This window comes from Arachis duranensis, chromosome 9 (assembly GCF_000817695.3).
Source record: "Arachis duranensis cultivar V14167 chromosome 9, aradu.V14167.gnm2.J7QH, whole genome shotgun sequence".
Lineage (NCBI taxonomy): Eukaryota > Viridiplantae > Streptophyta > Magnoliopsida > Fabales > Fabaceae > Arachis > Arachis duranensis.
Window position 1 is genome coordinate 109,078,385 of NC_029780.3, and position 14,688 is coordinate 109,093,072.

At 32.2% G+C, this 14,688-nt stretch overlaps 1 protein-coding gene across 1 annotated transcript; it reads right to left on the minus strand.

The window, feature by feature from the left end:
- Nucleotides 1-9,942: 9,942 nt before the first annotated feature.
- On the minus strand, nt 9,943-14,416 carry LOC107467032 (E3 ubiquitin-protein ligase XBAT33). Its single transcript, XM_016086040.3, has 9 exons — nt 14,157-14,416; nt 14,013-14,072; nt 13,543-13,614; nt 13,143-13,327; nt 12,557-12,717; nt 12,420-12,478; nt 12,148-12,338; nt 11,354-11,445; nt 9,943-11,047 (listed from the first exon to the last, which is right to left on the minus strand). The coding sequence occupies exons 1-9, from the start codon at nt 14,331-14,333 to the stop codon at nt 10,506-10,508; spliced, it is 1,539 nt and encodes a 512-aa protein (XP_015941526.1). The 5' UTR covers nt 14,334-14,416; the 3' UTR covers nt 9,943-10,505.
- Between the last annotated feature and the right edge of the window lie 272 nt (nt 14,417-14,688).

Sequence of the window (14,688 nt, forward strand, 5' to 3'; positions counted from 1 at the left end):
AGTATTTAGTCTAATATAAATAAAAGTTCAGAGACGCACACGTTTCATCTCCCGTGGGGTGAGGTCACTATCACCCTGCAAGACATGGCATACCACCTAGGCCTATGCGCACACGGTAACCCCATCGGGGGTGCCTCCGTGACTTTGGTAGGTGGTACCATACGGAGACGTGGGCGTTGGTGGAGCAGCTGCTCGGCACCAGGCCTCCGTTGGCAGCACAACAGGCGGAGCAAAAGGAATAAGTCTTTCACACTAAAGCTCGTGTGGCTACGGGATCGTGTCCGCCAGATGCCCTAGACAGACGATCCCGAGATCCTTCGACAGTACGCCAGGTGTTATATCATGTTACTGATCGGAGGGTATCTGATGACCGACAAGTCCAACAATCTGGTACACGTTCATTGGCTACCGTTGCACCGGGACTTTGACGAGTGCAAATCGTTTTCCTGATAAATATTACATTTATTTTATTTAATAAAATAAAAAATCCTAGCTTACATGTAGTCTCCACCACAACAGTGGTAGAATTTTCACTATCTTTTTAAATATTATAAACACCAATTTTTAAGGATTCAATATAATCCTATCAGGGACAAACCAAACTTCTAACCAATCTTAAATTAGCTAGGTTTACTCCCTAGATTTACAATACACTAAGTGATCACCCAACTTAACAAGAGATACATCTCAAATACAAGATTTAAAACAGAAATATAATAAAAAGAAATTAGACATAAACTTTGGCTTTTCTCTCTAAGTATCTCTCTTTACTTTTTTTTTCTATGATTTTTTCTTAATGTCTCACTTAAATGCCTTTTTCTACTGAAGTGAAATAAAAAAAGATAAAACTTACAAACAAAATATTCAATGATAAACTATGAAGGAGATGATGTTGAATAACTCTAAAATTATAGGATGAACCAAATTCAATACTCTCCTATGTAACTCTCTATTTTAGCAGAATATTCTTTTGATATAAAAATATTGTCCAAAATATTAAGCAAAAATAATAGAAAAACTCTCAATGAAACTCAAATTTTAATAAGAATAACATACAACACTTTTAGACTATCAACCCACAATATATATGATAATTATTAATTGAAATAAAACATAAAAAAATATTTACTTATTTATTTCTTTATTTTTGCGGATACGCGGATATGCGGATCGGATATGCATACCTATACAAAATCCGCAATCTGATCCGATTATTGTGCGGATTGGATCGGATCTGATATCCTTACAGATCGGATCCATATCTGCAATTTTCGGATCGGATTCGAATAAACACCGCGGATATGCAGATCGGATTCGATCCATGAACACCCATAACTCAACCATTATCTTTCACTTCAGATATAAAAGAAAGGATAAGAATGTTATTCAGATTATTACAACTTGCAAAGCCTATTATTCACTTACTGACTTAAGTTTCAGAGTGCTTTTTACAGATATCCACCCTCGTATTCTCTTATTGCCGACGTATAACTCATCTCGATGAAAAACTTACAAAAATTTATCGACAAATAAACTATATAACCACCAACCTCCACGAAAACAATAATAATTTTAACCCTAAACTTAAAACCAAATCTTATACTCTTAAATCTTAAACAATATAAGCTAAACCTTACCCCTTAAATCTTAAAATTCTATACTCTTAAAGTTAATTTAATTTATTTTAAAGATATAAATTAATTAATTAATTTATTTTATTTTTAAAAATTTTTCTCACACAGAGAAGTAACAAAACCTTGGATTGGATTACAAGGTATGTCGAAAATATCTCATCCTTCTAAATGCTTTCGACCATCTTCAATATAAATTAAAAGAGAATTGGACTATAACTAAATATACTATACTTATTGCACTATGATCAGAAAATAAAATGGATAATTTGATACTTTGTTGATATATTCTACTCAATTGTCATGAATTTGGATCTTCTAAATTTTGAATTTTATTTTAGAGAATAAAATATGATTTCTCACCATTTATTTTATAGGTAAGATTAAGAGAAAATATAAAAAAAATCATTCAAAAATAAGAGATCACACTTTATCCTCTAAAATAAAAATTTAAAATTTAAAAAATTCACACTTTATCCTCTAAAATAAAAATTCAAAATTTAAAAAATCCAAATTCAACTATCATACTTTTAACTAAATGTGTTTTTAATAAAATATTCATTTCATAGTATAACTTTTTTCTAATTCTTTTGTGATAATAAATATTTTATTCAATAAATATATTTCATTAGTTAATATTTCAATTATATTACACAATATAAATAAACTGATTATTGATTTATTACAAAATAATTGTTTCAATAAACTCAAAATATATACATTAAAAAAATTATTAATTATTATGTATTAAATCAATTGTGAATAGATATTTTTTAATAAATCAAAATATATAAAACCGTGTATTCCTTATTAGAAGGCTTGGTTACAAGGCTTTATTATCTCACATGTGACTCCATCGTAAGTATCACTAGCCATTGTTGGGACAAGCTCTGCCAAGCTTAGTCAAGCTGCTCCCTACACAAGGAAAGAAGAGCTACGTGTTGAATAATCATTCCACAAATGAGAATATCTTTATCTCTTTATGAAATAACATCTGTATGCTATAATCCACCTTATTTGTATTATAATTATAAAACTTGATTTGATCCGATCAAATTACACAATTTAAACTAAATATCTTTAAATTTTTTATAAAAAGATAAATATATTCTTGATTTTTTATTTTGTGGACATTTAAATCCCTAAAAATTTAAAAATACAATTAAATCTCTAAAAAAAATAGGTTTATTGTTATTGTTATAAAAAAAACATTCTTATTCTAATTTATTAAGAAATTTAAAATAATCAGTTCATTAATACGTTCAATAATAATGCAAAAACATAAGCATCTTTACAAAAAGACATTTTAAACGTCTTTATGGGAGTATTCTCCGATTAATTAAGGATTCGAACTTTCCCTTAAATGATCATATACAAATATAATACAACACTCGCTTCTGTGTACAATGAACTATATAAGTTACAAAATGAACATCACACATAATATTTAAAAGAGCAATGCTAGGGGGCCATTAATTTTTGTGATTGTTAGCCATCAACTAGCCATCAATGATGATTTGATGGTGTGAGATTGATGTAAAATTTCATCCAATGACTTATATTTCTCTGCTGGTTACATGTTGGCCAAAATTTAATAAAACTGCTGGCCCCCTAGACTTATTATAACCATCAATTAAGCTGATTTTGATACCATGTCATGATATCACTCATCCTAAAAATTTACGCTGATGGAAAAAGGTAATACTAATGGTTATATTTCTAAATCTTTACTGTACACATTGTACAAATATTCTATTAGCTCTCTATATTTTTTCTTTTTGTTTCTTTCCACATTTGCATGGCTTGGCCATTAATTCCAATTCTCTCTATTATGTGTTTCTTTTTCATGATATATGTTACTTTACTTAGTACGTACTAATACTATTACACATTTTTATGTAGTTTAGTGGTGTTAGATTTTCTTGTCGTTATTGAATGAACCATGAAATATAATAATAAAAAAATATCAGCAGATATTTAATAGAAAATTTGGGGTGGGGGGAGGGTGAGATATATTTGTACGGATTTGGCTGTTGAGAGTGTTGGGCTTGAGATGGTGCATAAACAGAACACGACAAGGAAATAATATAAAGATAAAAAGCAAACTTTCTACTTTCAATAATGTTAAAATTTTCAGTCATCTAATTATATAATTAATCATACTAATAAGGTGTAACCGGAAAAAAAATATTGTACTACCGAGTACGGATAGATTGAAAATATAACAAAAATACCTTACAGTGTATGTACTGCATTTTATTTCAACGAAATATAATATAAAATATATACATTAGCATGTGATACAATAATGGGTTTATCTATGCAGCATACATGAATTCCATTGTTCCATAGGGTGATCATCTCTTGCTAATATGATGATTATATTTATATATTATTTAATTAAATGCAATAGCGGCGATAGGTGATAGCATATGAACACATAATTAGTTGGCTACTAATAATGCAATGCGAATAATAGCTTAGCTCGGCTCTAGGTTCAGCGTGCTACCCTAATTTGAGTAATTTCCCATATTCAACTTTGTGCGTCTTTTTCTTTTTTAATTCTTAAATTTGCATCAATCGTATTCAAAACTTGAACAAGTTGGTTGCATGTTTAATGGTATATGAAGTTTAATCAATGTGATGAACCATGGCATGCCTTATAATTAAGTGTTCAAAATACTACTACTATAGTACTGTTGTTTGAATATGCATTGAAAAATGTTTGGGTCCGTCATTATAAGGGCAATTGACCTTATTTGTGTAGGGCAAGTGATTTGAAGGGACGTGGGGTGATGAGTGAATGACCCACCAGATGAGAGTGATTAGGGCATCAAACCCAAATTGTTCTTTTGTCTCAGGCTGAGCTGTCGCTTCCCCAGAAAGCATGCTATTCCTGGGAATCTTTTTCAAGCCCTGCATCCTCCATTCCTACCATTTCCTTATTCCCCTTTTACCCTCTCCCTTTTTCTTGGGCCCCATGAATATTAGAATACATTCACTCATTCTAGCTCTAGAGTTTAGTGATTCATATCATTTACCTATAATTCATCTTACTTTATTTTAGCCACCCTAAAATAAATAAAACTAGAAAGCACTTTTGAAAAAGACTTTTTAGTGTCAATATTTTTTACTAAGAATATTAATCCTGTTCTTGATATCATGCGAGCTTCAACAAGTAACATAATTACGAGTGAAATGAAATGATGAATCATCAATGTAATGTAACTATCTCATTAAATTTTGACTTGACTGTCCAGTTTGCAATTTGTATCTCTAATAAGTACTCTTCCTTAATTTGAGTCAAAGTTTGCATTTTAGTTTAGTTGGTTCCAACTTCCAAGTCATTGTTATTGCATCATCACTACTCAAGTCCATGTTGGTAAATGTGGTTTATGAAAACAGCCACCTAATTTACCAACTATAGTCAATTCAAAAAAGTCTAAGTTGTTATTCAATGTGAATAATTGAACCTGCGGGCATTATAATTTTGGAAGAAATGTTTGTTGGGTATATGAAGGCATAGAGTTTCTCTCTTGCTCCAGCTATTACATTATGAAAAGGACAGATATAATTGAGTTTAAAGTTTAAACAAAAAAGCCTTGCTTATTTATACAAATGAGGCCCAAATCTGAAATCTAGACTTGACTCATTGCTAATACCGTACCATGTCCAGTGGTCCCTAACTAGACTCACCCTTTGCTCGTGACTTTTGTGACTTGTGACTCAACACAATACACATACATACTATGACATATCTACTTATCTATATATTAACACATTAATTTGAAATAATGAAATTACCGACATATATAGGTGGTCCTTATTGAGTTAGAGAGGACAAGCAGGAAAACATTTACGGCCAATAACTATCGCTATCAATCTAATTTATGTTATAAGCATAATCCAGATATGAACCCAAGTAGTTTCTTTCTTGTACTGAATCAAACAAATAAAGTTCATAACATTCCCATCACCAATGCATCCTGCAATCTTGACCCATCACCATCCCATACTCACTTTTTATCCCTGTCCTTCTACTCTCACCTCTCAGCTTTCATTGTCTCACCTCAACTTTAATTTTTCACCCTTCTATATATAATACAACACTCAGGCTCACCACTTATGTTGTTATAAACAAATTTAGTGTAATAACTAATAACACACATACATTATGTGTTAGGTGAAGTGGCTGGTTTCCACTAATTACTCTCATTAATATATTATCTCCTTACAAGTTTTTTCTCGACCATGTTTTTCACTTGTCCTTTCTCATTATAAAGAGCCGGTTATTTGGTTAACTATAACTACAAACTGTTGAGTTATTTATCATAAGCACTATAGTATATTGTTGATCTCTTAATTACTTGTAAGCCATAATTAAGGATAGATAGAGATAAGACTTGACTGTTTTTCTGGACCCCAATTTGAATTTACAGCTGCATGTGAATCTGCTAGCTATATCTGGCCTTCTTCTTGTTGCCAACTACATACACCATCTCATTTTTATAAAAGTGGAAGTTGTCACCTTTGTTATTATTATCATGTACTTTTACTTTGGATGTATAGAAATGGAAGGACATTTAGGAACACATACTATCATCTTTCTTCCAGTTCTATTTTATTACAAATAAATATTGCTAACTTATTTGTTGATCATTAAAAGTTTTCAAATGAAATGTCATGGCTCGAGTTTTGATAACTAATAACTAGGCATCCAAGAGAGGAATATGGAAGCAATGGAATTGGAACAAGTTGATAAGAATTGATAAATGCATTATGCAAGCAAGCTCAGCTCCTTACACTCAAAATTAGCAAACAAGGTACCCTGAATTTGTATGAACAACTTATGTAGTTGCTATATAGAATAAGAATAGTAGAATACTGAATACCCCCTCTTCCCTTCTTATTAATTACCATTACTGCTTTGACAGGAGAAAAAAGGATCAGATCAGAGTTCCTATTAGTGGCACATTTTCTAGGGAAAACAAAAGAAGGCATCTACAAACCACATGCAACTCACACTTCTCTCTACTGCACACACACAGTAGCCATGTATCATGCTTTGCATTCGTCACTTACAACATGTGTTAGCTAAAGTGGCAAAAGAAACCAAATTAATAATGTCTTTGGTGATGTAATGTATGAATAATATTATTACTTATTAGGATCATATGGGTCCCGATTTGGGTTGAGGCCTTAAATTCATTGGAAGCGTGCACGCTTAATAGAAAACATGTTTCCTCAGTTGGATCATTGAGGATTTTGAAAATGCAAGTATTCTTGGACTAAAATTGGAATATTATTGAGAAAGATTGTGATATGACTCTGCTGTGATGGTGTGACCAATGGCTTATTATTATTGGCAAGAGAGACAGAGAAATCAAAAAGGAGATTCCCATCCTATTTTTTCACTTGATAATTGATGTATTCAGATTTTCATTTAATTTCTTGCTAAACTTATTTGTAGTTTTGTAGTTTTCTATATACAATATATTTATGATATCTTTTAGACTTTAGAGCAAGTGCAGGGACTTCAAATTCATCATTCATCGTCCTTCATGAATCATAACAATAACAATGGATAAGATATGGATGGATCTATACTCAAGTGGAGAATTTGTTGAAGGGATTATTAGTTTCGAGTTCACTTCTCTAAAACCATGCCACTTTTTTTTTCTCAGAAAAAATCAGTTGGCAGTGTGATATTCTGACAGCTTATTCAGAGAAGATAACAAATGAGTACTATCACTTCACTCACAGTTGCTATCTCTATTTTTCAAGAAAAACATTAATTAATGACTAAGTTTGATTATACTCCAAACATAATGAGCCGCGTTACTATTAAGAATTTATACATGAACTAGAATGTCATCTACGCAATGCGTGTGACGGTAAATTAATGATAGTATATAATAAATATTAAAAATTGTTATGTTTTATAAAATTAAATTAAATACGTGTAAATTAAAGTTAAATTTAAAATGTATTTTATTTAAAATAATTTATAATACAAAAAATTTGGATGTTAGATTTTCACAATATAATTTTTAACATAATATTCTTAAAATTATTAGTATTTTGTTAATAACTATACATGTAAATAAAAAATGAATTGTTTGTATATTTTTTTACTCTTTAAATATTAATTCTATTCTTCTTATTTTTGTGAATTTTCTTTTAACATTTACTTGTTTCTTTTAGTGTATGCAGTTTTCTAATGACATTTACAATAAAAGAACAAAAAGTATGTAGAATTTTTTTTTGAATAAGTTATTTTTAATAAGAATATTTAGAATAGTATAAAGTGAAATTATCTGTTAATATTTTTTTGATCCACTCTGTCAGACAATGTCTCAAGTGCTGCAAATTCAAAATAGTGTTGGAGAATATTCAAAACTGGATCTTTAATTTCTTTCACAACAGTTGTGAGTAAAAAATTTACTTTTTATTGTATTTTTAATTGGTCTATACAAATCATTTGCATATTCTATTTTCAAAATTTTTAATAGTATAGATTTTTCCTTCTTGTAACAAATGTTTGAATTTGGTCATCATATTTTTTTCACAATTACATGAAGAGGTGTTCCCTACCGTGTTAGTAAATCATAGTTAATAATTAGTTAAAAAAATTGATGATATTTTTTTAAGTTATTAGAAAAGGAACAATAAATAGCATATTGAAAGAAGTATAATTTTAACTATATTAAAATATAATTATATATAAAGTATTAGAAAATAATATAAAAAGTATAAAAAGCAAAAATAATTAAAGTATTTTTTTATAAATTCAATTTAAAAATACAATAATATGTTTGTTTTGTACATTTTTATCTAATATAATCATTTCTAAGCAAAGAGACTCGTCTTTATTTGTGGGTGTTAATGTTTTTCATACACGAACCACGCGAATTTTGATAAACCAATTGTCTGTTTGTTTGGTGATATTGTTCAAATAGTGATGCTGCATTGAGTAAGTTTGAGATATTGTGTAGTTCGAAAATAAATTTTTTGTACTAAATTCGATATTATTTGAAAAAATAGTGATAAAAGACTTATATAAACAGTTCAAATAGTATAGAATTTGAATATTTGTAACATAAAATTTATTATGATTAATAATATTATTATTATGACATTTGTAACATAGATGTTTATTACATTTAATGAGTTATTTATAGAAATTAATAAATTAATTATTAGGATTATAAATTTATTGTATTGTTTATAATGGTAAAATATAATAAATATAGAGATATGAATTAATGTCTAGATTATAAATTTGATTAGACACTATTAATTTCTAATTATTGTCATTAGTAATTTTGCTCCCTAATTTATATATATTTTTATTACTTGTATGTAAATATTTTGCTGATTTTGAAAATAATAATTGATTTGACAAAAATTGAGTGGTTGATTCTAAAATTTTGTCAAGTAAGTGATATTATTGATATGACATTAATAAGAGAAAAAAGATATTTTAAAAATAATGTGAATAAATTTAATCATTTATTTTTATATATTAAGAATAGCGGAAGAAACGTTAACTAACATATAAAAGAAATTAATATATAGTTAGTGTAATTTAGATGGAAAAAACGGTTCAAATAGGATAATTCTTTTAACACTAGAAAACGATTACTTTTAAGCAAACGACAAACTAGAGTTATTTGTATAACGAAGAACAAAATAGTATCCCTAGTAGTACCATTTTGACTGTGCCATTCCAACCAAAAGTACCTCTGCACCATTGTCGATAATTTAATGATACACCACACCTTGCATTGCATCTGTTATGTATATGCATGTGCCTATACTTTTTCACATTATTCAATGGTAGCGGTATCATATTATGAAATTGGCTGTGATTGTAGTACTATAGCTTTTATAATGCTACCGATAATATATATGTCAATATGTCCACATTCATCATTAAACTTCCCTGCAATCATCGTCTCATCATTTATTCATCCATTAGGACAAGCCTTTATTGTTATTTATTGTCGCTTTTTGCAAAATTTATTGGGCTTTTGAAATGCATCACATTCTTTCATTTTGAAAGTTATTGTTGTCGATTGTGATTACTTTTGATACTTGATTACATCATTTCCTTCAAATATGTCATATTATGCATGACATCTCTTGGTTTATGAAAACAGTAACTTTTCTTGGCATTTCCCTATGTTTATAAAATGTGACATTAACACACCCCGTAACGATTTAACTCTTTCTAGGAAGATTAGTCTACATACATAAAAAAAAAAAAACACACACACACACACACACACACAAATTTGATACTTCTAAGTAGGCAAAAACAAGCATGAACTAACACTAACATTTCAGCAGCAAATCTTAATGTTAAGAGAGGGAAATCCCACAAAAGGTATCAATTTGCATGATTGCATCAGCAAGTCGCTTCACTCCCCAAATTTGATCTCTGTAAACCTATAAAATTCATGTCTAACATAATATACAGATGCCCCTAATCTAACACACATGCTAAAAGAGCATAAGATATTCTTTTTCCTCTTAAAAAGACCATTTGCTTTCATATGACTGCAATAAATCAGAATAACAATCTCATGAAACTCAAACTAACTTCACACACCTACATTTAACAGGACGACGTCCAGAAGGTCAATAAGGATGCCAAAATGCCAGGTTTGTATATCCCATCTCATCCAGCATAACATCCTGTGCAGCAAAAGATATCTGCATGGTCAGCTTTTCTCTTGCTGAAATATATCCACTGATTTACAAACACTATCTGAAGCAGGCTGGTTAATAAGAAAGCTGCGGACTCTTCATTTGATCCAAAACTTATCTGGTATCCAGGACAGAAGAATGATCAAATAAGCACTCTATGAGTCAAGCATTTATTTCTGAATTGCACTGGTGCTCCCGGCTGCAACTTCTCCTGCCCCAAAACATGCTCGAACACGTTGTTTTATCAAGTCTAGGCCCTTCCATTTTATCCTGGTCTGTCGTAGAAACATGTGAGTGACGGGGTGATCCATCCTGTGTTTCTGCTTCTCGGGGTTCAAATGTTGGACATGGACCATCATTGCAGGTACATAGAGGAATTGTCATGGATGGAAATGGACCACAAGTGACAGGGCATAGTATCTCTGAAGGAACAGAAGCTACACAGTTTCTTCGAATCTCTGGAGTATCTGAAAGAGATGGTTGATCCAGGTCACGTGGATGTAGCATGCATGGGGTACACAAGCCAAGAGACACGTGTAGTTTATTCTCTTTTGCTACGGAACCTGGTAACTTAACAAAAGAGACAACTCCATGTCTACAGAGTGGGCAAGGGATAGAGCCCGGAGGGCCGAGCGATTCAGAAGAAACATTCATTGTTGAGCAGAGATAGAGTGCACATCTTACACATAGCTCATGCCCACATCCTGCAAGTAAAATTCTCCGGGTTTGAATTTAACTCTGACATAAAGCTCAATGAATTTTACAGAACATAAACTCATAATCCTCAAAATGTGAGTAAGAACATGGGGCATAAAGTATAGTGACAGAGGAAGAGAAGATAACTAACATGCCCTCCCCACCAGTCTTCCCCTCCCCCTTTACAAAAAATTACCTGGTGAATGCTTAAACTTCAATAAAATGAAAGTAGTCCCAGCACAATTACAAGACTTTAGGATGTGGATCGCCATTATAAGTGCTACAGTATATTGAAAGATAAAATAATCCATTACCTTCTGCAGCAACTGAACATGGCCTCTCTAGGCAGACGGCACAGAAGTCAATCTCATCTGAGGTGGTTGTAGATGATTGCAACCCATACTCTCTGTAGTTATTTGAAATCAACTTTAGTCCCATGTTAAGGTTAGGCCTAACAACAACTTAGATTTAGCTATAGCTGGTTTTATAATTAGAAGCATGTTGTGTGTAAGTTTACAAAATAAAAAAGGCGAGGCTTATGTAGTAGACATATATATGCAGGCCTGGAGAAATTAATTTCCTCTTAATATGCCTACTTTCATAGCTTCCTCAGATTCACTTTCAGATTTTGAACAGGATATGCTAATGACAGGTATCAGGGTGAGAGTTGGGCAATGTGAAGGGCTAAAAGAAAATTACTGAAATTTTACGGAAGGGGGAATAGGGAGAGCACCCAGAGGAACTTAGTTAAAGGAGAAAAGAAAGCATATTGGTAGAAGGGGACAACATCTAGCATGTAAGTGGGAGGGGGTATGTCAGGAAATAATGAGGTGGAATGGGAGAGAAAAAAAAGCCTCAGACATCATTTTAGGCAGCGGAGTGGCCTTAACCATTGGGAGCACAGAAACATCTTGTCTTTGATTTTTATCATTTTCTTTTGTTAATGTTCTAATCTTCATACACCGTTCCATACATCTGGTTGGCTGTAGAGGAGTTGCTCTTGAGTATTCTCAAATTAAGTTCAATATACAAGTACCTATGATGTTTCTCTTGCTGTTTTGTTTTTTAAATCATCTAAATACGTTTTGCCTAGTCAAGTGGAAAATACCTGGCTATGTTAAGCACACTCATAAGAGGCAAGGACAAGTAATTTGAATGACGAAATGTAGGTATTGTGGCATCAGAACTGGGTGACATCAAAGGCTCAAGCCAATGACGTCCCCACATCCTAGCAACATCAAGAGGAAGCCATCCATTGCAATTCAAAGCCATCCGGCTAGCACCTCTTGCAAGGAGGATCTAGGGGGGAAAAACGAACATTATTGCCAGATATTAAGGAAAGGATCAGAAGCGATATTAAACATAAAAACAAAATGCAACCTGACAGCATTTTAAATTGCCCCCACAAGCAGCATAATGCAATGGTGTGCTTCCAGCCCCTATATCAAATCCAATTAGTTATTTTTGAAAGAGGAAACCACCTTAGAAATATTCAGAGTATTAAACGATAGACATACCTATTAAATCCATTGATGTTCCATAATGAAATGTCACAGCAGATACATTTGCGTTAAGATCAAGTAGCAATTGTACACAATCAAAATATCCATTCAATGCAGCCATATGAAGGGCAGTAATACCACCATCAGCTGTCTTATTCACAAACTTGGACAGGGCACTGCACTGGAATGAAGTAAATAAATTGCAAGAATATAACCCACAAATAAATACTCTCTAGAAAAGCCAAGCCTTTGACATTCTTTGCAGCAAAAAACACAAAATGAAAACTCAATGTCGTCATTTAATATCCTGAAGAAAACTATGCATGGCTTTTCAATTAATAATTTTCCCTGAGCTCAATCATGTAGTAATTAACTGGGCATTAGTTCTGTATGCAAAACAACTGAGAAAATTTTAAGACATTACACAAAGTACCAAGTACAAATACTATACAGTGTATGGAAGAACAATATAGAGTAAGCATACAACAGAAGCCAAATATTGACCAGTTAATCAATCCCACTGGCTAAGCATAATATATAACATATTAAGTAACTTCAAAGAAATGTTTTGAATATCACATAAAGGAAGGGAAAGGGGTACCTTTGCTCATGTTTTCCTTTCACATTTGATGCATCGCCCTTGTCGACCTGTGTGCGAGCCTGTACAGCCTCATATGGAGCACTTGGAACAAAGTCGGCCACAACAAGTCTAATACATCTTACATGCCCATTCACAGCTGCAAAGTGAAGAGCAGTTCTCCCACTGAGATAATCTGCTCTCATAACCTGTAATTGGATGGGCTATAGTTTTCATACAGTCGAAAATGAACTTATACCATGTAAAGAGCAAAATAAACTTGAAATCAAATAATTAAATCAAACTAGCAAGTAGTTTCTCAAACCAGCAGCTGAATGACCTACAGTTCCCATGGGATAGTAAATATAGAATTACGACTAAACTGAAAAACAGCTCGGATAAAGAGAAAGTAAACAAGTCTTACATTGCATCTGAAGAGCAGAAGCGTCTGTACAACTTCCCAATGGCCATATCTACAAGCTTGCATCAAAGCCGTCTTCAAATCAAGGGATCAAATGAAACAACGTCCCAAATAAGTACAACAACAGACATGTCTCAAAATGAGAACAGAAACAAAAAAAACAAAAACTCATAAAGCTTCCATTTATGAAGCTGGAATCTGCTAAATTGGTACCAGATCCGTCGATCGGTTAGCTTAGCAGCAAACAAACAGTATTCATTATTCCGTACAAGCAGCAATTGTTTTGCCGGACGGAATGAATCGTACTCTATAGAGTTGGATAACTGGACCAATTATCCATATTGGAAAATGGAAATTAGATACATAAATCTCACCCATTTCGTAATTATATGATGCAACTTTCCTTCTTATCAAAACTAACATTAACATAACAAATCGAGGGAGAAAGAGGACCGAGATGATGAAAGTGTTACCTGGCCACAATAATTCCTTGAATTCACATCAGCACCATTCTCAAGCAACAATGCCACAATCTAACCGAAACCCATCAGAGAAAGACACATAAATATTCAAACTTTGAGTACGAGAGAGAGAGAGAGAGAGAGAGAGAGAGAGACCTCGTTGTGGCCCTTGGCAGCAGCAAAATGGAGAGGGGAATTGAGGCCACCAAAAGTGGAGTACTTGGCAAGACAAGGGTTGCAGTTGAGAAGCATCTTGGCCTCAACAAGGTCGCCGTCCCTGGCGGCGGAGACAAGCCTCTCGCCGGAGGCGGAGCAGCCAAAAGAGTTGCCCATGTAATGGTAGGTCAACGTCTCAGAAGAAATCCAACAAACACGGCAAAATCTGTATCTTACAAGCAATGAATGGGTCGGTGATCATCTCATCATAATATCAAAAGGAAAGTGAACACAATCAAGCTCTAAAATGCTGACGTGGACTTCTCAAGAGAACCAAGCTAGCTACCCTCTCTTACACAAAAAGACAAACAGTAATAATTTACTATATTTAAAACTGCACAACTAAAATTATTTCATTTTTATACATAAAAAACTATTTAATAAAAAAATTAAAAATAAAATTATAAAGATACATATATTTTAGTGTTTAAAAGAATTTATCATTTAATACATATATCTAGTAAATTCAAAT

What these genes read in the sequence shown, in the direction of transcription:
- LOC107467032 (XM_016086040.3), bottom strand. Translation starts at nt 14,333, where the DNA reads ATGGGCAACTCTTTTGGCTGCTCCGCCTCCGGCGAGAGGCTTGTCTCC. An exon ending in CTGCCAAGGGCCACAACGAG is followed by an intron (nt 14,073 to 14,156) that starts GTCTCTCTCTCT and finishes GGTTTCGGTTAG; the next exon opens with ATTGTGGCATTGTTGCTTGA. An exon ending in GCAATTTAAAATGCTGTCAG is followed by an intron (nt 12,339 to 12,419) that starts GTTGCATTTTGT and finishes TTTCCCCCCTAG; the next exon opens with ATCCTCCTTGCAAGAGGTGC.